Raw genomic sequence first — 27,955 nt, forward strand, 5'->3', positions numbered from 1 at the left:
TGCAAAAACACACAAAATAACACTTAATTTCAAAATTTATACAGTCTGATGCAAAGCATGCTGGGAATTAGAAATCTGCTGCAACTAAAACAGTTTAGTTTACTTGAAATATGTCAGTGCTGTGAACTCAAAAGTAAAAGAAAGTTTTAAATACTCATAACAGTTAATTTAACTGAACTAATTTGTTTAATTTAAGTTTGTCCTACTCAAACGAATTTAAGTATTAAGCTATTGTCCAGTTTCATATTTGCTCAGTGACAGTCATTACATTCGGGGCTTGACTCAAAACATTCGGGGCTGAAGCCCCAGCAAAATGGTCTGGCGCCGCCCCTGGTCAGGGACTATTTTTTTCCTACGGAAGGAAGGCTTTAATGAAAGTTTACTTCATGAAAGTTGCATTGATACATATTTCTGGCTTTAATATTTGTATTGTGTGGTAACCGCTTTATAAAAGCCATAAGGTACTCAAGGCGCTGTATCGTAAATAAGTCACGGCTCTAGGGGTTGCAGGCACTCCACGATTAAAAACAAAGACGTTAAAGCTCTTGAATTTACAGTTAATTTCTTTATTTTACTAGCAAATTTTTATAAGCATAAATTCGCAGACTTAACTTATTTTTCATATGAATTTATGCTACAGTGCAAACTTCATTTGTTTTGTACTAGTAGCCTGTTTATGATACATAAGAAATCTTTAAAAAGCTGCATGTTCACTGGATCAAGAAATAACTTTCATAGTGAACTTTATAAACAGTCTTTTAAATAAAAGACTGATCTTCTCTGCATTTAACTAAACATTTCAAATCTTAGCTTGCTTCCTAACCTAGTTATCTTATAAACCTGACATTATATAGCCTATTAGAAATATAGTTGGCTCTTTAATGAAGTGCTTTTAGCGTCTACTAAATGCATAAATGTAAACAATACATTTATTGTTATTTTTTTTTCTGCATTTTGCTTATGCATCTATTTTTGTTATTTATATTTGGCTTTTTATTCATGTATGTCTTTTATTTAGAGGGAAAAATCTCCGTTTTTGAACATAAAAAAATCACAAGCACATATTCTCATTGCGACCGCAGGGTGGCGCTCTTCGCATTCATCCCACTCAAACCTGCCCACAAATACAATATTCTAAGATGCTGGTCGTATATGAGATCGAGGGGTTGCATATTCGGGAAATTTGATGTAAATGAGTATCTCCGCTCCAGTCTTTGTGCTCTGATGGTTTAATGCCTTCTGTCATTCACTGAAACATCATCTCGCTGCAGCACTGATGCTTTCACAGCGCCTGGAACAAGACTCTGCATCATTTCCCCTCCGCGAGCGCACAATGAATGAATGAACGAGGCAAGTGATGCTGTGCTTTGCCAGCTAAGGGAAAACGCTAAAAGCTTTTGTTCTGTATTCGTGCCCTTTACAACAACGACTTGGCGTGGCGTTACGATGTTCCCGTCGTGCTATTCTAAGCCCAAAAATGGCTCGCAGTTCAAGATGTCTTACACTAAAGTGATTTTTGGGGTGTTGGTGGTGTATGTCCTCCATACCTGCTGGGCCATATACGGCTTCATTCACACCAAACCCTGTGATAGCGCCAAAGGGGACAGCTGCGTTACATCTTATCTCACTGTCAAGCCTCGACTTCAGGTGAGAGTATCTCACTTAACTGTCTTTGTCAAATGTATTGTAAGTCGCCCATTGCTTTAAAAGGATACAGTTACTGCATGTAATCTCTCAACAGCTTAGTATCTATTCCGCTGTGGACCCCAGTGATGAAGCTGGACACAACCTGCTTTTCAAAGTGGACAGATTTGATATAAACACCAAGTTTGAAAGGTAAGCTGACCTTTTGTGGTTTGTTACCCGCGTGGAAAAGATCAGTTAAGTTTAAGCATAATTAGAAGAGTATTTATTACGGAAACAATATGCCCTACATTAAAAGAATATAAAATACTTAATAGCAAAGTTAATGTAATGTTTTTGAACATGTTAGTTGCAGTTCAAGGAAAATGTCTTGTATTAAATGCAACTAGTTGAACTTTAGAGTGCTTAAATATTCTTTATGATATAATTTCATTATGTTGTCTTTGAAATATGGTTTAAAGAGTAGGCTACTGCTGAATGTACTGACAAGGATTTATATCATGTATTTAAAGGGTTAGTTCACCAAAAATGAAAATTCTGTCATTTATTACTCACCCTCATGCCGTTCTACACCCGTAAGACCTTCGTTCATGTTCGGAACACAAATTAAGATATTTTTGATGAAATCCGATGGCTTAGTGAGGCCTCCATAGGGAGCAATGACATTTCCTCTCTCAAGATCCATTCATGTACTAAAAACACATCTAAATCAGTTCATGTGAGTACAGTGGTTCAATATTAATATTATAAAACGACGAGAATATTTTTTGTGCGCCAAAAAAACAAAAACGAGTAATAAAGTGATGGCCGATTTCAAAACACTGCTTCAGGAAGCATCGGAGCATAATGAATCAGCGTGTCGAATCAGCTGTTCGGAGCACCAAAGTCATGTGATTTCAGCCGTTGGCAGTTTGACACGCGATCCGAATCATGATTCGATACGCTGATTCATTTATGCTCCGAAGCTTCCTGAAGCAGTGTTTTGAAATCGGCCATCACTATATAAGTCGTTATTTTGTTTTGTTTTTTGGCACACCAAAAATATTCTCGTCGCTTTATAATATTAATATTGAACCACTGTACTCACATGAACTGATTTAAATATGTTTTTAGTACATTTATGGATCTTGAGAGAGGAAAATGTCATTGCTCCCTATATGCAGGCCTCATGGAGCCATCGGATTTCAACTAAAATATCTTAATTTGCGTTCCGAAGATTAACGAAGGTCTTACGGGTGTGGAACGGCCTGAGGGTGAGTAATAAATGACAGAATTTTCATTTTTGGGTGAACTAACCCTTTAAATATCCTATTTGTAATAACACATGTTGTGAAGATGAAGTTGCAATTTAGTACATTTAAAATGTATACTTCTTTAAAGCATGACAAAATATTTTTAAACTATAATGATTTAAAACAAACTTTTAATTTGACATTACAAAGTGCACTTTTTAAAAATGTACTTAAAGGGATAGTTCACCCAAAAATGAAAATTCTGTCATCATTTACTCACCCTCAAGTTGTTTCAAACCTGTATGAGTTTCTTTGTTTTGATGTACACAAAGGAAGATATTTGCAAAAATGTCAGTAACCAAACAGATCTCGCCCCCTGTTTACTATCAGAGTAGAAAAAATAAATAATATGGTAGTCAATGGGGGGCGTGATCTGTTACTTATATTCTTCCAAATATCTTCCTTTGTGTTCAGCAGAACAAAGAAACTACAGGTTTGGAACAACATGAGGGTGAGTAAATGATGACAGAATTTTCATTTTTGGGTGAACTATCCCTTTAAGAGTGTTAAGATAGAAACATGCACTTGAGTGACCTTTTATTCATTAATATTATATTACAATCCCAATTTCAGACTGTTTTGTATCAGGTGAAATTGGGCAAAAATTCCACTGGCAAAACTGCAACAATCAGTATCCTCATTTCCCAAATGATTAAAAAGTGTAATTAAAAAGGAAAGGTGACACAGTGGTAAACATGCCTCTGTCCCAACTTTTTTGGAGTGTGTTGCAGCCATCAAAATCTAAATTTGTTCATATCTACAAAATACAATTAAGTTGGTTAGTGAAAACATTGAAAATCTTTTTGTACTTTTGGCAGTTAAATAAAGGTTAAAGAGGTAATTTTTCTGGAAATGGGGTTGTATCTGCAAGTGCAGTTTATATTTTTTAAGATTTGAAGTACAATACAAGTGCACATTCCATTCAATTAAGCAGACTTAAGCTAAAAAAAAAGTAATTAAACTTTTTAAATGATTGTAGCTGTTCTGTTGTTGATGAGAACATGCCTACACAAGGTTTTAAATGATAACAAAATAACTATTTTCTGACTGGGACCAGTTAAAAGTAATTAGTTCTATTAGTTAGTAGAGAAAACATAATTTGTTTGCAAATGTTTATTTTAAGCCTCTTATTCTTTATGTCCCTCATGTTCCTTTTAATGCATTCTTTTATTTCTTTTTAATTATTTTCTTTTAAAAATGTATTTTTTTTTATATAATAATCAAATAATTTTATGTGGCACTCTAAATTCTATGTGTTATATAACTAAAACAACCATTTTCCTTGCACATGCCATTTGGTTTGATTTTAATAATAATTTAATGACATTTGGATTTTTTTTAAATGTGTAGTACCAGTATATATAAAAGTATCATGGTATTTATCATGTGATACCATCACAGTACCATAGGATCACCACAATACATTTTTGGTAGGGCTAGATGACAATCTTATTTACCATTTAGTTACAGAAAGTACACTGCGGCTCAGAACTGGTGATCTGGTGAGAAATTGATACAATTTTAGAAATTTTTACTTAAATTTTTTTACCAGTTTTATTGTATGTGAATATTGAAACTGCATTGTTTTGGTTCCATACAATGATAGCATACAATGTTTTGTGATTACAGGAAGGTGAGTGTCGCAGTTCCTGAGATGACCCAAAACAATGGGACCCTCCATGCTGTGGTGTTTGTGCACAAGAGTGGAGTTTTGCCTTGGAAAGACAGCAGACATGTGCGGCTCGTGGCCCGTCTCACCTCTCAGGTGATCCTTCTTCAGTCTGGAACCACCACTAACCGTGAGGTATTGTAGCCAATTATTACTGCCCACACATCTTCAGCAATCTTTATCATTGTTGTATCCATACAAGTTCAGAATACTTGAATTCCTCCCAATCTTCAGGAAAAATCAGGTGTCAAATATTGTGGCAGTTTATTGCTGCCCTAATTAACCTTATAAAAAAGAAGTACATTTTGGCATACTTTTAAAAAGACTACTTTTTTACTGAAATAATGGCCCGGTTTCACAGACAGGGGTTAGCCTTAGCCAGGATTAGGCAGTAGTTTAATTAGGATATTTAAGTAGCTTTTATAAACATACCCTTGAGACAAAACAATGGCACGTATTTTAAGATTGCTTTCAGTTAAAAAAGCTCAAACATGCATTTTAGTTTAGGACTAGCTTAAGCCTTGTCTGTGAAACTGGGGGAATATGTTTAAAAGAACATACTTAAAGCTGCAGTCCATAAGTTGCCTCTTTGCCGCCATCTCTGTTTGAAACCTGCAATTGCAGTTATTTGCGGAATTATCATATTTGCATGGGTTGTGCATTGGCTTGGCTCCTCTACGCGGATGAATCTAATGTTTTGAGGAGAATGTGTGGCTGTCAGTCACCGATATGGATACTGTACAGGTACTTTGGAATCACAGATTGTAGTCTTGGAATTATGGCCAAAATAAGAATTTTCACCAGAAAATGTCATCTGAACAAGTAAGCAACAAATCTGCCACTTTTGTTCTGACCAACTGAGAAAAAAAAGCATTACAATAAATTGCAATACCAATGGTGATTAAATATAATGATCGCTTAGCTCATATCACATCAAACCATGCAAATTATTATTACCGTTATACTTTGTTACAAATTGTTAATGTTAACAACATCAGCATTGCGTGACCGTGTGTATTTAGTGTATATTAGCGTTACCTGTAGATTTCATTTTCTGTAGAGTCTAATCACTAACGTTAATTTGTCATGCCATACAATCTGCCATCAAAATTATAAGTTTAATTATTGCAGCTGCTGTGAGAAAAGGCTATAAATGATCCATATCCTGCAGCATCCTCACATGATATAGCCTACTAGCTGGGGACTCACTCTTTATGTAAACAGATGTGACGTAATGACACAAAGACGAACGGCGGCAAGCTCGAATTTCCCGCAGAAATTACAGAATTAGAAAACATAATTATAAGCTTGCCATTGTGAATCGGGCTAAGGTAAATAGATAGATTTGAACACTGGCTGGTTATGTACTTGCTCAAAAATTGATTTGGGAAAATTTTTAACCAAGAAAAATTTCGGATTGCAGCTTTAAGTGAATGTAATGTTTTCAAACAGTTAACTGCATGCTATTTGCAATTAAAGGAAAATTATAGTTTTAACTTATATTAAATTCACTTAGTTTAAATTAAGACCCACTTAAGTGAGACTTAAGTACATACTTAAGTACAGTATGTACAAATTACATATTGTTTATATGTAATTTAATAATTACTTCTGTTGTCTTTGAAATATGGTTAAAGTGTACTGCCTAATGTACTGACAATACTCCCATATACATATTGTAACATGTATGTTCTGTTTTTGTTTAGTTTTCACTCAGCTCTGTTTGTGTTTGCCTGGGTTCCTAGTTAGTTTCTCTGTTTGTTAATTAGTTTCCATAGTTCCTAATTCCACGCACCTGTTCCGTTTCTCTTTTGATTACGTTCTCTGTGTATTTTCTGTCTGTTTATTGTTCCATGGCATCAGTATTAATGTGTTTGTCTGTTTTTTTTTCTCCTGCGATCTCTTATGTATTTCCCGTTTGAATTTATTAAAGACTATTTTGTTACTCCTTTGTCGTGCGCTCTTTACAGTCACAGCCGTGACACATATGCGCACTTTTTGTATATATTTGTATATATTTGAAATGAAATAAATAGATTGTATTGAATGTCAGCTTGCTTATTTTGCTCAGTATAATGATTTATTATGTCCACATGTCATTTTAGCAGGAAACTGTGCTTCTAACCTCAGCTCTAGGGCTGTAGTTCCAACCACACAAGTTTGCAACACTGTTTGTGAATGTTCATTGGAACTATAGTTTTGGGAATTGCCAAATCGTTTAATTACATTGGTAACAACTGAACTTGCGAACATAGTTGACTAATGATGCTTTTGGGAAACACACATCTGGATAAGAGCATCAACTAAAAGCTTTAAATCAACTTTACTTTCAAGTACAAATAAAGTTGATTTAAAGGTGCCCTAGAACTTCTTTTTAAAAGATGTAATATAAGTCTAAGGTGTCTCCTGAATGTGTCTGTGAAGTTTCAGCTCAAAATACCACATAGATTTTTTTTAATTCATTTTTTTAACTGCCTATTTTGGGGCATCATTAACTGTGCACCGATATATAGGTTGCGGCCCCTTTAATTCTCGTGCTCCCCCGCCCCCGGAGCTCACGCTTGCCTTGAACAGCATAAACAAAGTTCACACAGCTAATATAACCCTCAAAATGGATCTTTACAAGATGTTCGTCATGCATGCTGCATGCATACATCGGATCATGTGAGTATTGTATTTATTTGGATGTTTACATTTGATTCTGAATGAGTTTGAGGCTATATGCTCTGTGGCTAACGGCTAATGCTACACTGTTGGAGAGATTTATAAAGAATGAAGTTGTGTTTATGAATTATACAGACTGCAAGTGTTTAAAAATGAAAATAGCGACGGCTCTTGTCTCCGTGAATACAGTAATAAACGATGGTAACTTTAACCACATTTAACAGTACATTAGCAACATGCTAATGAAACATTTAGAAAGACAATTCACAAATATCACTAAAAATATCATGTAATCATGGATCATGTCAGTTATTATTGCTCCATCTGCCATTTTTCGCTATTGTTCTTGCTTGCTTACCTAGTCTGATGATTCAGCTGTGCACAGATCCAGACATCCTGCCCTTGTGTAATGCCTCGATCATGGGCTGGCATATGCAAATATTGGGGGCGTACATATTAATGATCCCAATTGTTACGTAACAGTCGGTGTTATGTTGAGATTCGCCTGTTCTTCTGAGGTCTTTTAAACAAACGAGATTTATATAAGAAGGAGGAAACAATGGAGTTTGAGATTCACTGTATGACATTTCCATGTACTGAACTCTTGTTATTCAACTATGCCAAGGTAAATTCAATATTTAATTCTAGGGCACCTTTAATGCTTTTAGATGATTCTGATTATCCAGATGTGCATTTCTCAAAAGCATCATTAGTCAACTATGGCTGCAAGTTCCATATAAAACTGTATAAAAATACAGTAAATTGAAGTATTATCTTACTTCATCAATCTGTGAAAACATAGCCTATGTACTAAATGAATATGTTCTCTACTCCAAAGCTTATATGCTGCAAAAAAAAAAAATCAAATATCAACTGAGTTTGGGACCAAGTTTTACGTACTCCCAAAAGTTGAGAGAACTTTTTTTTTTTGATTTGTCAATTTAAATACATTGGACAAATCAATTGGATAAACACAGTAAATTAAGTTTAGTTGACTAAAATCAAAAAAGTATTTTTACAGTGTGCAAATACACCATGATAGATGTGAATAGAGAACTTGAAAGTGGATATTTTCCTGTGTAAAGGCACCAGAAGAGCAGCAGATTGTTTCTTACTGGAGATCACGACTTACCTTGAACGTGATGAATGAGGATTTCACCTTCAACAGTGCTGCGGTGCCCAGTGACCTTCGCCGCTATATGAAAATGTGAGTTATTATCTGAAACCTTGATAATGTGTATCTGTGTCTAATATCTTACCTGGACATCCAACCCTGTTTGTTTCACTTTCATTTTATTTCCTCAGAGTTGAAGATGGAAAAAAGGAAAAAAAGAAACTGTATCTGCCACTTATACTGGTTGATGAACTAAGAAGTCGATTAAAGGACTTAATTGTATGTAAAAAAAAAAAAAAAAAAAAGGACAGTTATAAAAAGACGATTCTATGTAAGATTTTGAAATGAAAAAAATTATTTAATGCGTTTAATTTATGAATGCAAGTTTACGTGTTAAATTACACAGGAGATAAACAGCACCACAAAAGCAGTCCCGCTGACAATATCATATGACACCATTACCTTACGCAAATTCAGAATATGGATCCACATACAAGCTGTCATATACTCACTCAAACATTTTGGTGAGTGACATAAAATGCATGACATATATGCATCAAATACAAAAATAATTCAATAACTAGATTCTCAAGTTTTCTCAGGTTTAATGTTTAATTCTGTATTAATCATAAGCATGTTTTTCTACTTTCCTTCTTTCAGGATTTTCGGAGCAGAATCTTGATGAAATTAAAGCCATGTTTGTTGAGAGTGGGCTGCACATCTTGGCTTTGTCCATTCTAGTGCCTGCATTTCATGTAAAAATACTTTATAAAGAGATGTATGTTCGGTTTCACAGACAAGGTTTAAGGCAAGTTCCAGTCTAAAATTCATGTTTGAGCTGTTTTAACTGAAATCAACTTAAAATGTCACTGCCATTGTTTTGTCTCAAGATGCACATCAGTTATGTTTTTTTTTTTTTCGAAGACACATTTATAAAGCCACTTAAATGCCCTAATTGAACTAAGGCCTAATCCTGGTTTGATCTAAACCCTGTCTGTGAAATGTACTTAAACTGTTTATTATTATATATTATTATTATCTTATCAATAATGGAATATTCTGTTTTGCAGCTCTCATTTGAGGTTTTTGCCTTCAAGAATGACATAAGGTTCTGGCGAGAAAAGAAGAGTTTAGCTGGTATTTCTAGAAGATCAGGTACTGAAAAAAATAGCTGCTGTATTTTGGTGTGACAAGAAAAGCCACAAATAATTTGTCGCAGTTGGGAAAAATGGCTATAAAATCTTGTTTGTCTTTGCAGTTGTGTGGAGATGTTTCAGCACCATTGTAATATTCCTCCATCTACTAGAAGAGCAATCCAGCTGGCTTATTCTGCTTCCCACTGGGATCTCAGCTCTAATTGAGGTATAAAAATAGATGAAATGTGCTCATTTTGGACTGCTGGCATTTATCTTTGGTTTAAACCAAACATGACTTTTCCTCCACTATCGTTTGTTCTTGATTTTGTAGTTATGGAAAGTGAATAAGGTCTTAGCACTTTCACCCACATTTCATGTAAGTGTTTAATACTTATACTTAGTAAGCACAGTATGGTCTTTTTTAGGAATATGCGACTCATCTTACTTATTGTAATTTGTTTTTTGTAGGATGAAAGAATGGATGATTTTGAGCGTGCAACAGAAGACTATGATTCTAAGGTGAGAGCAAATTCTTTTTGAAGCATTTAAATTTGTTCATTGAATCATTTAGATCATTATTATTCCTGTTTTCTGAGGTCCTGTAGAATTAACATTCTTTGACACAGGTTTTTTTTTTTTTTGGCCTGTAAATATGTTTTTTAATCTGATTTTTAAGTAGTTTCACAAGGACATTCTCTTTACTTGTACAGGCCATGAAGTTCTTGTCATACCTGATGTATCCATTGTGTATCAGTGGGGCCATATACTCATACTTGTATCTCCAAAATAAAAGGTAACATTTTTACTTTAATAAAGTATTCTCTCTCTCTCTCTACTGGAAAGTTTGTGAACCCATAAGAATCTTCAATAAATTTGACCTACTTTGAAACTGAATCTACCTGTAAGTCCTCTAACTAGATAAAGAGACATCCAGTTAAACAAATAACACTGCATATTTTAACTTAATTATTAAGCTAAATAATCCAGCAGTGAACATCTTTGCTGTTATCTCTTTTGACGCCCTTGAGCAGCAACAACAGCAACTACATGTTTCCATGTAACTGTGAATCAGTTCTATATGTCAGCTTGAAAATGTGTTGTCCCTCCTTTCTCCTGACAACTCAACTCATAAATCAGAAGGTTCTATTTGAATTCTTTTGTCTATATAGGTCATATTTATATGGAAAATTCACAAAAAAAAGGTTCACAATTTTTTTTTTGTAATTGTATATATTAATATATGTATTTATGTTTTCATTATGTTGTATACTCTCAATAGTTGGTACTCTTGGATAACCAATGGCCTTATTAGTGGTAAGAGCTTTATTAATAAAAAGTGTTAAGTCACACTTTATTACTTACTGCACAAAGGAGGTCAAAATGAAAGTTCCTCTTCTTTTTAAACATTAAGGTGTTTATGCGTTTGGATTTCTGTCAATGGTTCCTCAGCTGTTCATCAATTACAAGGTTTGTTTATTGTCCAGCTCTAAAATACAGTTCTACTGAAGTTGTCTTTTACCTGTACTGTTTCCTCTGAATGTTCCTTAAGTGTGTCTTTTGCTTTTCTCCACAGTTAAAATCAGTGGCTCACCTCCAGATGTCCATCTTGATGTATAAGGTATGTTACAGTTAATTTAATGAAAAATTGATTTTCTGTGATCTTTTTCACAATATACTGACACATTCAGAACTCACAACCCAGTCCAAAAAGACCATTAAAACTAAGAGGCTGCTCACATAGGCCGCATTTACACTGCAGGTCTTGATGCCCAGTTTCAATTTCTTGACTATATCTGATATTTTTTTGATGACCAGCTTACATCTTCTTTTAAAAGTCAATCCAATTCATATCAGATTTATTTCCACTTTATTTCCACTTCATAAATGAGGCCTGAAACCAATCTGAGAATATCGGAATCCATGTGCTTTTTTCCTGCTTACAATTTAAGAATGTATAACAATACTGCATGTACCTGGGTAACACAAACAAATATTAGGGCTCATGAAAATAATCAACAAAACATATACGTGTACAAAGTATATCATGTGAAATCATCTTTTACATGAAATATGGCCCTTATTGAATAACCATGTAAACTTGTGTGACCTACTGCTGTGAAAACTCATGCAGACTGGGAAGAAGCAAAATGAAGAAGCATGGTGGCCGGAAAGACAGAGGAAAACCCAAAAATGGTCATGGCAAGTGGAATCACAAAATAATGTTCTAAATGCACACCTGCTACACTCCCCCCTGCTTACTTCCATTTGCGCATGAACAAAACAACAAAAGAACCCAAACATAAAACTTCAAAATGCTACACAGTCAGCCTAAAAACAACCAGGTACATGTAACCATATTTGAAATAAAAAAGGGAAAGCAAGAGAAACAAAATCTGTACCATAGTACCAAGAGATAATACTGTATGTCACATGAAACACTAAATACTCCAGTCGTAAGACTATTCTTTTCAGAATTAGAAACGTAAGAGTGTAGCAGAGCCTCTTAACACTCACAGGAATAACATGCCTGTTACATATTACATACATTTAGAGGGCATTTTTTGCACAGCATTTCATAAAATCTTATCTTCTTTTGGATCACTTGTAAATGGTACTACAATCATACATATTAAAATTTAATTACAGAATTTAATCATTTTTAAATATGAGTACCACACACCTATATGAACAAACAAATAAACAAACAAAAAACACTACAACCCAGACAAAACCTTCTGATGCATATTCTGGATCAGTCTAATGACTGGTTTAACCAACATCCCACACCTAGTTTAACAGTTAATGATCCACCCTGACCAGAAGGAGCTCTGGAACACTGTTTCAAATAGACATTGGCTAAAGTATCAGCATGTACACCTGCATCAGCCTGATCAATGTTCCTGTCAACATCAGGCTTGCATGTCAAAGATCTGCATTCTGTCTCAAAGGTCTGTCCATTGAGGCCTGTAGCATGCGGTACAGTCAGGCTACTAGGCCATTCATCTACACTTAACTGGACAGAATCAGATTCAGAAAGGCCAACTTCTGGGGGTTCAGACATGCCATCGTTCTCTCATCTGGTTCATTGACAGGCAATGTCAGCTCCACATTTTCGCTCACAGACAGACTTGACCTACTTGAGGCAACATTCTTGCATGAATCATCTTCAGAAACCTTGTTCTGAAAAGGCAGGAAGTTCACTGGCATAATGAGATTTCTATGAACAACTTTCTCAATTCCAGTTACATAATTTCTGATTTGGAAAATATAAACCTCATCGTTCATTCCTGTCACTATGTAGATGTGACTCTCCCATCTATCAGCAGTTTTCCTCTTGCCACACTCACCCTTATTGGCCAGCAGCACTCCATCACCGATGTTCACTGGAGCACCTTTCTGCTTTTTGTTGTAGAGATTTGCATGCCTCTGTTGTTGTTTTGAGGCAGAATATTGGGCTGCTTTCATAGCTTGTGCAAGATCATCTCTGAAAGACTGCACATACTGGTTATAGTTGACCACCTTGTCATCAAGCAACACAGAGTCAAACATCATGTCGATAGGCAGCCTGGGAGTTGTACCAAACATCATCTGGAATGAAGGAAAACCAGTTGTCTCATGAATTGTGGCATTATAGCAAAAAATGAGAAACTTCATAATTTGAGGCCATTTGTGCTTTGCTTTAAAGGTGCTCTAAGTGATGTCATGCGTTTTTAGGCCTAAACATTTTTTGTCACATACAGCAAACATCTCCTCACTATCCGCTAGCTGCCTGTCCCCTGAACACACTGTAAAAAATGCGGTCTCTGTAGTCGCCACAAGCTCCAAAAATGGCAATAAAAACAAACTGGTGCAGCCTGGACCACGAAACATAAACAGTGCCCCCAGCCAATAACCGACAAGAATTATTTTAAATGCACGTTCATGACTGTTTCAAGAAGCATGGAGGGGAGGGGGAGGAGGAGAAGGAGGGAGGGTCTAGCTAGCCTCTGTTTTGTTTGACAACACTTCGAACGTCAACAGGAAGTTACTCCACCCAGGATCACTTAGAGCACCTTTAAGTGGTAAGGCACGAATCATGTTGCCTAATGTATGGTTGAATCTCTCAATGATCCTGATACCCATCGGGTGGTAAGGAGTCATATGGGATTTTTGAACACCAGCAAGCCGAAGCATTTCAGAAATCAGGCTGCATTTAAAACTTGCTTCCTGATCTGAATGTACTCATTCTTTACTCGCTCAGGAAAGCCGTAGATGCAGAAAGTTGTCCCATAACTGCTTCGCAACTGCATTTGTGGATTTATTAGGACAAAGGTAAGTCTGTGCCAGCTTAGTAAAATGGTCTGTCACGACTAATACATCCAGAGACTTTGGCTGCGTTTACACTGGCACAAAAAAATCAGATCTTTTGCTCACATCTGACACAGATCGGAATTAGGTGCACATGTGTAAACACAAAAATCCACACAAGATCCGATTTTTTCGCATCCGATCTGAGCCACTTCCAAATGTGGTTTTATATCTGATCTCTGAACATGCGACCTACATTAAAACACGCATATCCGATTCCCATTGTAATTCCAAGCCATCACAAGGCGAGGGCAGCACATTTACTCACTAAAAGATAGCTTCAATGTTGTATTATGAAGCAGACGTGCTTGTATGCACTCGCACTAAAAATTTGCAGCTCTATATTGATGTGGGAACTTTGTCTAACGTGAAAGAAATTGCGCACACACATATATTCAGCAGCTGAATTTCAAACTTTGCCCGGTTAATTTAAAAGACCGCCTTGTTGTTTTTCTTATAAGCCAAAAGCTTCACTGTAAGCTCTCTTTCTCTCGTGCGCGCTCTCAAGTCAAGTCAAGTCACCTTTATTTATATAGCGCTTTTTACAATGCAGATTGTGTCAAAGCAGCTTTACATTGATAACTGGTATATAATTTTGGTTGAACAAAACCAGAGGGTCTACTATATGCATTTAAAACTACCAGTGACGATCATTTTGGGGCAGGAAGTAATGTAAACACAGATATCGGATACCAGACACTTCTAAAGTCAATGTAAACACACTGGCCAAATAATCAGATATGGTCATAAGATCAGATTTGTGCATTAAGACTTGCAGTGTAAATGCAGCCTTATTGGACGAGTCTTCAGCAGACCAAAAATCTATATAAGCCAGCTCAAGTGGTCTTGATGTTTTAACACTTTCAAGCAGAGTTCTCCCCTCAGGCTCTGGTTTGCTGACAATGCGTCTTCTGCAGCATCTTACATACTCTTTTACATCCCTTTCCATCACTTGCCAGTAGAACCAATGTCTGGGTAGGTATAGTGTTCTGTGTTGCCCCTGGTGTCCAGCTTCATCATGCACTCCTTTGAGCACTATATCTTGAAGAGTAGCAGGGACAATAAACTGAGAAGTCTTCTTCCTTGTGATGACATCTTTGGAGACTCAATATAATAAACCCATTCTTGCTGATAGTTTGTTCCAGTGTCTCAGAAACCGGAGCACACCAGGTGATTCCTTGTTCCACTCTCTCCTAGACAGCCTACGTTTGTGCTCCACAAAGAAAAGCACTCTGCTCAGGTCAGGAACAGCATCTTGTAAATCTGTCAGCTCCTGCCTTGACAGTACTGGATCATCTGACAAACGAGATGGACCCAATTGACCCAAGTAGCTGTGGAAGCAGGTAAGCATATGGCTGAACATGATTTTCCTGTTGTCAACTACTGTCCAGAATGGCAGAAATGTCCTCCTGAGAGTATGCCAAAAGTATGCCATGACTAGCAGAACACATCTTGGATGTTCTCCAGATTCCCTACCTAAGAATCCTCTAGGAGAGCACCACTTTTGCAAGTCGGTGGAACACACTAGGTCGCACAAACGATTGATGGCTGAGGGCATCTGTGACTACATTATTAGGCCTAGGAATGTATTTGATTATATGGAGCGAGCTTTGCAACCCACCTTTGCTCACAAGCATCCAACTTGGGTTTTGTAAGAATGTGGGTCAGCGGATTGTTGTCTGTCCATACTGAGAACTGCTGACCTTTTAGCCAGTGACTAAATTTGTCATAGACTGCCCATTTGAGAGCAAAAAACTCTAACCTGTGTGCTGGATATTTTGAATGGGCATAATTAAATGACTTGCTATCAAAGGCTATGGGGCAAGCAACCACTCCACCCGCCACTTCCTGAGAAAGCACCACACTAAGCCCATTACTGGAAGCATCAACAGACAGCAAGAAGGGTTTACTAAAATCTGGGTATGCCAAAATGACTCTTTCAAGTAAAGCCTGTTTCAGCGCACTAAACGCATCTCTACATTCCTGGGTCCAGTCAGAAGAGGTATGTTTTCTGCCTGCAATCACACATTTCTGTCCTTTGATATGTCATGCCTGATGTTAATGCAAAAAGGGGTCTACCAATGTGAGAACAGTATTCGATATACTGCTTGTAGAAAACCACCATCCACAAAAACTACCTTATTTTTGTCTGAGATGGAAAGTCAGTGCCATCTTCCATAAGATGCTGTTCTGTGATGTCAACAATAGCTCTAACCATATCAGGATCTGTAGTTATGCCTTCACTACTCACAGTGTGTCCACGAAAAGGAAGGAAAGGTTTCATGAAATGGGACAAATGAGACATCTTTTGAGACAGTTTCAGATTGTGAGCCTCTGGAATACCATCTCTAGTCATTCCAAAGTAAGCTGTTCATCAGGAGCGAAAACGAGGATGTCATTGAAATAGCACAGCATGCTCATGAAGTTCTGATCGCCAAATACATTCATCAACATCCTCATGAATGTTGCAGGATTATTGCACAGACTCTGCGGAAGCCTGTTATATTCATAAAGACCAAATGCTGTAGCAAAAGCTGTGAATTTTCTGTCATCTTCATATACTTCCACATTATAATAAACTGATGTTAAGTCCATTGTGGAAAAGAATGTGTTACCACCTAGAGCCGCAAGTGCGTCGACTTGATGCATAAGAGGATGTGCATCTTTGATGGTGGACGCATTCAGCCAGTGGAAGCCTGTGCACAGCCTATGCATACCAGAGGCGATGCATAATCACTCACTGACTTTCTGATTATGTCACACACTTCCATATCATCTAAGGCCTCTCGCAGCTTCTCATAGAGCTTCGGTGATAACCTTCTGTAAGGAAGTCTGAGCAGTTTAGTATCGCTTAGGCAAATTCTGTGAATAAAGTCTTACAACTGTACTGCCCGCAGATAAGATTTTGTTCCCCACACTTTCATGGGTTCCAGAGTGATGGCATGTTTTATTTTTACAGTTCCTACTTTTGTAGGAAGATCTGTTCCTTTCCAAGACTCAACATTGCACAAGAGTTGCATCAAAGCCCTTGTATCAGAATCTTTGCCTTGCAAGTCAGATACTCTCCCACAGAAATCACTTGATATCTTCATGTCATAAATGAAATATTTTATGACATTACTTCCCAAAATTAGTTCAGCATTTTGCCTATCAACAGTTAAGGCAGGTACAGAGGAGGAGCAGTCGAACACTTTTATCTGCACCTCACACAGTCACAATGGACTTGTTTTCTGACCACCATAGCCAATTAGTATGAGCAGATACATCATCTGAGGTAAGTAATTTTGCTTCAATGAGTTTGGACAGGACTTGTGTACTCATTGTACAGGCCATAGACCCACTGTCAAGCATGCCTCGAAGCAAAACAACATTGTGTACTTAAACATCAGTAAAGAACAGATCATCATTTGTGTTAAGTCTCTGCACATTTTGTAAAATCACTTTTGTATTTGTCATCAACACTACTGCAAACTCAATAAAAAGATGGCAAATCAATATTGCCACTACCAGGGGACATTACGCATGGCCCTCCACTAGTCCCCTCCTCATGTGGGCCATCTAGTTTCCAGCTGACAGGGTCAGGACTGCTCTGTTGAACTTGTGGTTTGTGGACAGTCCTGGCAGAGCAAGCTGATGCTCTGTGGCCAGAGTCATGACAGTTAAAGCACAGATGGTTTATTCGACAGTGTGAAAACGTATTTGAAAAAGTACATGACTTGCATCGCCACATACTTCACATGCTCCATTTTGTTTGGTTACACAACTCCTTACTTTATGTTGAGGTATGTAGACTTTTGTTGCCTGCTGACTATAACCCTGGTCCAAAACTCATTCCAAAAGACCATGCAACTCAAAGACTGATTTTGAGTACACCTTGAGTACACTGCTCAGCATCCTGAGGTGGCACTACTGCAGTATTTTTCTCTATACCACAGCCATGGGTACACAAAATATCCGTTTACTGAGCTTGACACGCAATGCCACTCACATGTACATTAGACTTGTGTTGTAGGAGCTTACTCTCCCTGTGATACTCATCCAGTCTAACCTGCACATCAGCTGCAGTTTATTCATCCAGTGGCTTACACTTGAATATTAGAGCCAGCTCTGGATCAGGGTAGTTCCGAATGAACATCACAGTGACTTCACGCAAAGGGTCATCAAGAGTTTTTCCCTGTCTCTTCCGTCCAACCCCAGCAATTTCAAAAGCATTGTGCAGGCTAATCCAGTAGTTTCAAAGGTGAGGTGGCATAAAAATCTGCCAAAGGAATACACAGTACACTGCAGTGTTTTTGATCAGTTTAAAAATGGCTTTGGACAATCACTGAGGTCAATTAGTGGATTATTTCTCAGTCCAACCTTTACTACATCACTCGCTTTGCACTTCAACTTTGTCAGTACTTCATCAGCTTGGTCTTTCAAGGGCACTTCACGCTTTCTCAAGCACATTTTACTGTCTCCACCCACTCATCAACACAAATTTTCTCTTCCCCAACACCTCTAAAGTATGGGGGCTCATTAACATCTTGCTTAACAATTAAGCAAATTTTTGACAGTTCACTCATATTAATAGTTGAACCACTTTGCTTATTTTGGCCAAAAACCCCAGACTCAAGACAGGTTGCAATGTTCTGGCCAATGCTGCTGCCTATCTGTTTTACTATGTCATTAATCAGATTCACTGGTACAGCATTTAAATCAGAGGATTGAACAGAATCATCAGAAACAGCACAAGACTGAGACACAGTAGATGTCGGCTCATTAGCATGTCTTGTCTGAATAGGGGTTGAGGAAAGTGGACTTATTTTATCAGCCCCACCAGTCTTATGTGATTGGATGAACTTTAGTACACCCCTCCCTCTTCCCATATTTATCTGACTATTAATACCGTCCATAACCACTGTGCACTCATTTGTCTATAACCCTGGCAACTCCTTCACTCATGTGCACCAGTTGTAGCGGTGTGTTATCTGCATTGTGTTCTGTCAAATTCTCAAAACGCTGAAATTTGTCTTATCAAATCCTCGTTTATTTAATCTGGGTAACACAAATAGATATGAGGACTCATGCAGCAATTAGAGCAACATGCGGCAGCAATGCACAATGCTGATAAAGATAAAGATAAAATTAATGTCAAGAAAACCACTTCAAGAAAGAAAATAATCAACAAAATGTGTGTGTACATCACAGAGGTCAAACTCAAAGTCACAATTATACAAGTATATCATGTGAAATCATCTTTTATACAAAATATGGCCATTATTGAATCACCACTTAAACTTGTGTGACCTACCGCTGTGAAAACTCATGCAGACTGGAAAGAAGCAAATTGCGCCCGTCCCCCAAATCAGCATGGCGGCCCAGAAAGAAAGAGAAAAACCCAAAAATAGACAAGGAAAGTGGAATCACAAAATAATGTTCTAAATTCACACCTGCTACACATGTTCTTGGGTCATATCCGATCTGTGCCACATGGGAGGAAAAAATCGGAATTGGGTCACTTGAACCATGTAATGCGACCATAGATGACATTTTTGCATTCCGCTGCGCATGTAATCATGCTTAGCAGACGCCTTGTAGGCCTACTTGCAGCTCACATCATTCTAAACCCACAGCACTCAAATGAAAGGAGTTAAAAAAACTAAATTGACCACAAGCTGTTAAAACTTGTGTATGCATTAACACATGAGCACTAGGGGTGTTTGATTCCATATTTTTCAGAGTCAATTCTGATTCCCGACTCTGTAGGACATCGCAAATCAAATCTGCAAATCAACTCAATTTGCTTCATTTACATTAAGTCAAAACAGGGTCAGCAGCATAAGAATACAAGATTGCTGTCATTATTACACTCTAAATGTAGGCTATTCTTTTTTCCAGCACAAAGCCTAAAACTACCTTTATTAAAACGACACACTTTTAGTGTGACTGGCCAGATTAGTCCAATTTAGAGATGACATTACCATGAAATGATGCATCACCATTGTTTCCTAGTTGTTGCCAATACTACCTAATTTTAAAGACAGAAAAGTCACGAGAAAAAGCCTTGGTTGAATATTATTTCAGAGTTAAATAAACGAGAGAGAAGGTAATGTATACCTTAATGAATTCATCTAATTCATCTAAATGTTCAATTGAGGGTAAAAAAAAGCACATTGTCATCTCTTGTAATACTGCAAAAAGCTGCTTGGACACAATCACGTTCAAGATACTAAAAATAAAATCAAGTCTAAATACACACAATAATGTACACTTATTAATGTGTTTATTCTTGTTGGCAGTTTTTTTTTTTTTTTAATTAAGATTAGTTTAATGATTATAAAAACAAATTAGGATACCATGGTAAACAAAATAAAAGATGGCACAGTATAAAATTACAACGTAAATGGCTGTTATTTAATTGTAAATAAGCTACATGTAGGATAAAACTATATGACTGTGATGTTTCTGTGCTCTCTTACACACGAGTGAGCGTTTTCAGACAAGTAATGGCTCTAGGGCTATTAAGAGCAGAGGAATCAACTCTTTTGGATTCGACTCCCCATTACTAATGAGCATCCACATTAACACATCAGCGACACATATTTAGTGTTAAGAGACTTGCCCGTACAGTTGTGAGGTAATGAGGAGGAAGTATTATTTAGATCAGTGGTTCTCAACTGGTTTGGCCATGGGACCCACATGGTTGTTAAAGGGATAGTTCACCCAAAAATGAACATTTGATGTTCATCTGCTTACCCCCAGGGCATCCAAGATGTAGGTGACTTTGTTTCTTCAGTAGAACACAAATGATGATTTTTAACTCCAACCGTTGCAGTCTGTCAGTCATATAATGCATGTCAATGGGAATTCCATCTACATGCACAGACAAATCCAAATGAAACCCTGCGGCTCGTGACGACACATTGATGTCCTAAGACACGAAATGATAGTTTTGTTGGAGAATCCGAACAGTATTTATATAATTTTTTACCTCTAATACACCTCTACGTCCAACTGCCTTGAGCATACAGTGTGTGAGGTCTGAATGCACTCTGACGCCGGAAGTGATCTCTTCCGTCATCAGAGCGCGTTTTCAGACCTCACACACGTATGTTTTTTTCTTTGACTATGCACTCTGCGACCCAACCCACCAGTTGAGAAACACTGACTTGGTGAAAGGTCATCAGACATGTTCCTGGCTGTGTGTAGCACCTACCGCTCTGCATATCCTTCAGAAGGATCTTAACGTTAGGGCTGAAGCTTATTTTTAATAAGGTAACTGATCATTTAGTTCAATGGCCATAAAGTAAATGATGACTTTTGGGTGCAAAAAAACATCTCAGGAGAAAAATATGTGAATATGTAAAATATGTAAAATTACATTTATATATATATATATATATATATATATATATATATATATATATATATATATATATATATATATCAGAACATTACCTGTTCTGAATGGGGAACACCAATCTTACATTTTTTTTTAAGTTGTTTGTGCTTAAAGCTGCAGTCCGCGATTTTTCCTCTTTGTCACCATCTCTCTTTGAAACTTGCAATTGCAGTCATATGCGGAACAGTTATCTGTACGTGCGTTGTGCCTCGGCACAGCTCGTCAGCGCGGATGAATCTAATGCTTGCTGTCAGTCACCGCACCGGTGTGGATACTGTACTTCAGAATCACAGATTCTACGTCTTGAAAGTATGACCAATATAAGAATTTTCACTGGAAAATATCAGCTGAACAAGTAACATGTCTGCCACTTTTGTTCTGACCAACTGAGGAAAAAAGCATTAGGCCTACAATAAATCGCGCTGCCAATGATGATTAAATCTAACGATCGCTTAGCTCGGATCATGCCAAACCATGCAAATTATTATTACTGTTATACTTTGTTCTCAAATTGTTAATGTTAACAACATCAGCATTGCGTGACTGTGTGTATTTAGTGTTTATTAGAGTTACCTGTAGATTTCAATTTCTGTATCCACTCCACAGTCCAAAGTCTTTTGCTTTTTGACTACGGGTGAATCTTCAGTTGTCACTGAGGATTGTCATTTGGACCTTTCTGGATTACAATCCGCCATCAAAATTATAAGTTTAATTATTTCAGCTGCTGTGAGAAAAGGCTATAAATGATCTGCTAAGAGCAGCATCCTCACATGATAAAACCGACTAGCCTGGACGGGACTCCTTCCTTTCTGTTTATGGACGTGATGTCATGACGCACAGAGGAACTGCTGCATGCTCTAATTTCCCGCGGAAATCCACCATGTCGCTCTTATTATAAAACATTATTACATGCTTACCATTGTGAATCGAGCTAAAATAATGAGATAATTTTGAACACTGGCTGGTTATGTACTTGCTCAAAAACTGATTTTGGATCATTTTTAACCAAAAAAAGTTACGGACTGCAGCTTTAATAGGAAGTTTTAAGATTTCAATATAAAGAGACCCTTTCCTTCTCAGGGCTTGAACACGTTCATCAGTGATGTGTTCAGCGGAATAATAACAACGCCTGGACCCCATCAGTTGGCGTGCTTCAGAGATGATGTGGTCTTCCTCATCTACCTCTATCAGCGCAGGTGGGAAAACATACAGTTGGTGCATGTGGAATAGGATGGAGTGAACAAGTCAATCCACAAAAAGCCCCTTGCAGGAGTAACTTCTGTACAGTAATTCTAAATAACAGTCTCAGAAATGTTGCTACATTTTCATTAACATGACATTCTTTTCCTAACAGCATCCACTTTTCCACTAACAAGCTATTTTTTCCAGTAGGTTTCTGTAGCATTAATAAAATTATCCTAAACTGTCCTCTATCTCTGGAGAATTGGGAAGATTCCTTTCAGTTTTAGTTTGGATGGTTTAAATCAAAAGATTCACAGATTTCTTTTCTAGTCCCTGCTGCATTTTCCAGTCTTATATTAAATATTTAGTAAATTGGTTCATCGCTGTTTTTAGAGCTTTTGTATTTTATTACGTCTAGCCTATAAGGTTTAATGCTGTGACCCTAATTGAAATCCTTGTTTTATTGCATCAGATAAATATTTATATACAGTAAACTACCATTCAAAAGTTTGGCAGCAGTAATTTTTGTAAACTAATGTTACAAATAAATGTTATTACATTTTTTAAATTTTACTACCTATTCATCAAAAAATACTTTAAAAAGTATCACTGTTTACACAAAAATATTAAGCAGCATAACTGTTTTCAAGATTGATAATAATGAGAAATGTTCCCTATCTGTCAGTCACTTCGACATCGTGTCGAAAAATGACACTAGGGGTTGTACCTGGGAGCTCCAATCACCTCTGATATTTATCATGCTCAGATGACCATGATCGCTGCCTCACGTGTTTGGGTCATTTCAAAATACCTCAGCCTCTCCATGCGGTGGTCCTTCTGCAATGCACAAGGCTGTCACAGCTAGCACTGAGGGCAATATGAGGGCAACAACAGGAGCATTTCTGCCTGCTCAATCCCCATGAGCCTCCTGTTCCACGTCTCGAACGTTGCGCCCAGTGGAGTTCCCGGATGAGTTTAACGTTACGTCACGTTGAACCTGATTTCTCTTTCTGGGCTCCGGATGAGCTGTCGATAGCAGCATCAGAGGGTGGGCTAATGCCTTCTGATACGGAAGACTCAGCTGGGCTCCCACCCTTGGGTGCAGTGTGACTCTGATTTGGCGGCCATGCTTGCCCAGGCGAGCATTATGCTGGAGTGGAATCCTCCGCTCTTTCCTGAACACTCTTAGTTGGATGTTTGGTGTCTGGGCTCCAGTGCCTTTCTTCCCGGAAGTACATGAAGAGCTCACAAATGGCTCGCTTCCACTGAGCGGTACGGTACAGTACAGTAGAGTACGGTGCGCAATTATTTCAGTTTCCATTGTCAGAAGTTGTGAATGGTACCAAAATACCGAACCGTACTGTACCACTTTTTTGGGGCCCTTCCGTTGGGGTACCTAGGATAATAGTACCAATAGTACCAGTACCAAAAGGGTGGAGCTACACTCGCTGCAGAACATTGATTGGTTGACAGAGAATTATCACTTGCGCATGCTACAAGAGGAATGACAACATAATACCATTGCAACACAATGTATATTTTCCAGCTGCTTTTCCTTGCAGCCTTCAGCCTTTGCTCAAACAAAGCTGCTGTATGTCCTCCGTTGTTGTTTACTGTCACTTTCTTCTTCATGCGAGAATGGTGTCGATCGTTACTTTCCGGCATACACCACGCCTATCGGGTACTGTTGGTGGTGGAAACGCACGCCGGATCAGGGTTTACCATCCCTGATATGTATACTTGAACTGTACTGCTTCAGTCATGGAAGGCACCTTTTACTGTCCCGCTTTACAAGCTCTTCCACCCTCACTACCCTCGACTACTTCATCTCTAACGATGAAGGCTTGTAGTGCTGCTTGACAGGTCGCCTCCTCCCTGCATGCCATGGCCATCCTGCAGGTCCATCAGGCTAAAGCTCTAAAAGAGCTGCACAAGGGTAGTTCTGAGCCGGGATTAATGCAGGAACTGAGCATGGTGACTGACTAAAGTCACAGTGAGGGCTCACGGCCAGGCGATGTCCACATTAGTGGTTTATGCCATCTCTGGCTGAACCTTGCTGAGATGAGGGAAGTCAACAAAGTACGCTTTCTCAATGCCCTCATCTCACAAGGCCTCTTCTGCAACACTGTCAAGGACTTTTCCCAGCAGTTCTTGGCAGTAAAGAAGCAGACCAAAGTGATTAAACACAGGTTGCACTCATCTTTTGCTCGTCGCTGAGGGCGTCTGCCTGCAGCTGCCACCCAAGCTCCGCTGCCTCCTTTTATAACCATATGTCCAGGGAGTGGTGCATGCAAATTCCACTCGTCAATTCTCATTGGCCTTTTCTGAAGTATCCAACCTGGTCTTAGAAAAACGTACCTGTGAAAACGTTTTTGCGAGTTGCAAAATGCACTATATTGCCAAAAGTTTTGGGACGCCTGCCTTTCCATGCACATGAACTTTAATGACATCCCATTCTTAATCCATAGGGTTTAATATAGAGTTGGCCCACCCTTTGCAGCTATAACAGCTTCAACTCTTTTGGGAAGGCTTTCCACATGGTTTAGGATTGTGTTTATGGGATTTTTTGACCATTCTTTTAGAAGCGCATTTGTGAAGTCAGGCACTGATTTTGGACAAGAAGGCCTGGCTCACAGTCTCCACTCTAATTCATCCCAAAGGTGTTCTATCGGGTTGAGGTCAGAACTCTGTGCAGGCCAGTCAAGTTCCTCCACACCAAACTCACTCATGCATGTCTTTTTGGACCTTGCTTTGTGCACTGGTGCACAGTCATTTTGGAACAGGAAGGGGCCATTCCCAAACTGTTCCCACAAAGTTGGGAGCATGAAATTGTCCAAAATGTCTTGGTATGGGATTAAGAGTTCCTTTCACTGGAACTAAGGAGCCAAGCCCAACCTCTGAAAAACAACCCCACACCATAATCCTCCTCCACCAAACGTTTCACTTGGCACAATGCAGTCAGGCAAGTATCGTTCTCCTGGCAACCACCAAACCCAGACTTGTCCATCAGATTGCCAGACAGAGAAGCATGTTTCGTCACTCCAGAGAACACGTCTCCACTGCTCTAGAGTCCAGTGGCCGCGTGCTTTACACCACTGCATCCGACGCTTTACATTGCACTTGTAAGGCTTGGATGCAGCTGCTTGGCCATGGAAACCCATTCCATGAAGCTCTCTACACACTGTTCTTGAGCTAATCTGAAGGCCACATGAAGTTTGGAGGTCTGTAGCTATTGAGTTTGCAGAAAGTTGACGACTTCTGTGCACTGTGCGCCTCGGCATGCGCTGACCCTGCTCTGTGATTTTACATGGCCTACCACTTCGTGGCTGAGTTGCTGTTGTTCCCAATTTCTTCCACTTTGTTATGATATCATCACGGTACTACGCTTGAATTCACTGAGCTCCTAAGAGTGACCCATTTTTTCACAAATGTTTGTAGAAGCAGTCTGCGTGCCTAGGTGCTTGATTTTATACACCTGTGGCCATGGAAGTGATTGGAACACCTGAATTCAATGATTTGGAGGGGTGTCCCAATACTTTTGGCAATATAGTGTATATATCACTTCAATGTGAAATGTTCACTGAGTGGCGCTAAAAGCATTTACACAGATAAACATGAATATGGTACGGTTTTATGACGTTGGCTTTCATACAAATCACCACAGTTCTGATTTGAAATTTGTCCGGTGAGTGATGCTAAAAGTGTAACGCTCCATTACGTTTTAAAATATACCACCAACACTACACCTAAACCTACCCGATAGTGTTAACAAAAGCAAATGTGACATAAAAAGCATCCGTAATCATGCCGTTTTAGCTTGTTTTGTTCTCTCATCTTTGAGCTCTTTTACCGTGACTCGTTTTTCCCCGGATTCGTACCCAAGGCTTCCTCGTCCTGAGCTACCGAGCAAGCTTGTTATGTCAGAAAAGCGAAACATATGGAGCTGGTTAAGCAATGCAAGGTCCAAAATATATTTGCTTACAAATCGTGCACTTAGGTAAAAAAGCACTTTGAAGTCATAACATAATATTGTGCAAGGAGACGTGAAAACAAGTCTTTATTAATCCATAATCTGACCCTGTAATCGTAACTGTGTATGAAAACGATTAAAAGCGCTTGCTTTTTTACTGCCTAGTGTTCATTTCTGTTGGAAACTGCAGTGATATGTACTCAATGGTATGTATTTTTGCGACTCGCAAAAAAAGTTCCCACAGGTACGTCTTTCCATAAGACCAGGTTGGAAGTATCAGAGGTGATTGGGGCTCCCAAGTACACCCCCTAGTGTCAGTCTTTGACACCAAGATATTTCTTGCACACCAAATCAGCATATTAGATTGATTTCTAAAGGATCATGTGACATTGAAGACTGGAGTAATGGCTGCTAAAAATTCAGCTTTGGAATAAATTACATTTTGAAATATATTAAAATAGAGATTTTTGGTCAAATGCATGCAGACTTTGTGAACATAAACGACTCCAACACCAAACTGAATGGTAAATGTATGCAAGCTTGACTATAATTATCATTAGCTTTTAGCTTGATAAGCCACAGTTATGAAGTATTTTTTCCAGTCTTTATTGAGGGTACAAATATCAACCATTGGAATGTAATGGAAATGTTAATTTCACTGTCCTCAGGATTTACCCAGTGAGCAAGTCCAGGTCACGTGATTACGGGGCGCCAAACAGGAAGAAACCTAAAGGAAAGCCACATGAAGACTAAGTGTCCGCAATGTTCTCTGACAGCTTGCGCTCTCCATGCATGCAATACAGGAGAAATGCTAAGAACACTGAAGAAGGGCATTACAGTCGTCGAAAGTTCTGTGTATTCTTGTAATGATCCTGCCTCCTGCTGTCTGCTGCAAAATCCCACAGAGCTACACCTACTTGAACAAGCCAGAGTTGATGAGAATAGCAGAGCACACCTGCTTTAGACCAAATCAGTGTGTAATATTCACTCAGGCCGATCCATCCAACAATTAAAAAGTGATGTAAGCTCTAAAAGAAACTACAGCAACAGCCACCTGGGCTTTTACGTCCTTTGAAAGAATGACTGCAATGGCAAAACCGGTGATTACTGAATCTACACTACTGTTTTAAAACATCCAAAATAACACCCACTAGTTGTTTTGAACAGAAACTTACATTCTACATATTATGAAACACATTTTGAGTTGGCTGCTTTGAGTTTTTCTTTGTTTTGCATTTGAATCGCAAGTGTCCACACAGAAGTTCCTTTCTGATATGCTGTGCACCTAAACAGGAAGTGAATCTGTTAAAAAGGTTACTGACTCTTTTTCTAAAATAGCAAGCTTCAGTACAGTATTTATTGCAAATGTTTAAAGAGTATCATTTTGTCATGTGCATAATTTGGTCTTGTTTATTATGAAAGTATAATTTTACATGAAAAAAAAGTCAGCTACACATCTATTTGACTGTATAGGTTTCATTTGACTTTTAAAGAATGTTTTATTAAAGTTTGGCTACAGAATTATTTTCTTCTGGCTTTTTCATCTTACTGCC

At 38.2% G+C, this 27,955-nt stretch overlaps 1 protein-coding gene across 1 annotated transcript; it reads left to right on the top strand.

Annotated features, from left to right (window-relative positions):
• Positions 1–1,086: 1,086 nt before the first annotated feature.
• Positions 1,087–27,930, top strand: LOC125243713 (cleft lip and palate transmembrane protein 1-like protein). Its single transcript, XM_048153526.1, has 17 exons — positions 1,087–1,647; positions 1,742–1,836; positions 4,566–4,740; positions 8,355–8,476; positions 8,575–8,662; positions 8,790–8,907; positions 9,044–9,138; positions 9,454–9,538; positions 9,642–9,745; positions 9,851–9,895; positions 9,988–10,038; positions 10,230–10,312; positions 10,799–10,833; positions 10,931–10,986; positions 11,093–11,137; positions 22,331–22,446; positions 27,071–27,930. Exons 1-17 carry the CDS (start codon positions 1,342–1,344, stop codon positions 27,153–27,155), a joined length of 1,704 nt encoding a protein of 567 aa, XP_048009483.1. The 5' UTR covers positions 1,087–1,341; the 3' UTR covers positions 27,156–27,930.
• The last annotated feature ends 25 nt before the right edge of the window (positions 27,931–27,955 follow it).

The sequence above is a fragment of the Megalobrama amblycephala genome, linkage group LG13 (assembly GCF_018812025.1).
Source record: "Megalobrama amblycephala isolate DHTTF-2021 linkage group LG13, ASM1881202v1, whole genome shotgun sequence".
NCBI lineage: Eukaryota > Metazoa > Chordata > Actinopteri > Cypriniformes > Xenocyprididae > Megalobrama > Megalobrama amblycephala.

Bases quoted from the DNA above. Each gene is read 5' to 3' on its own strand.
- LOC125243713 (XM_048153526.1), top strand. From the start codon at position 1,342: ATGAACGAGGCAAGTGATGCTGTGCTTTGCCAGCTAAGGGAAAACGCT. The intron at 1,837-4,565 runs GTAAGCTGACCT...TTGTGATTACAG, and splicing joins ATAAACACCAAGTTTGAAAG to GAAGGTGAGTGTCGCAGTTC. The intron at 8,477-8,574 runs GTGAGTTATTAT...TTATTTCCTCAG, and splicing joins CTTCGCCGCTATATGAAAAT to AGTTGAAGATGGAAAAAAGG.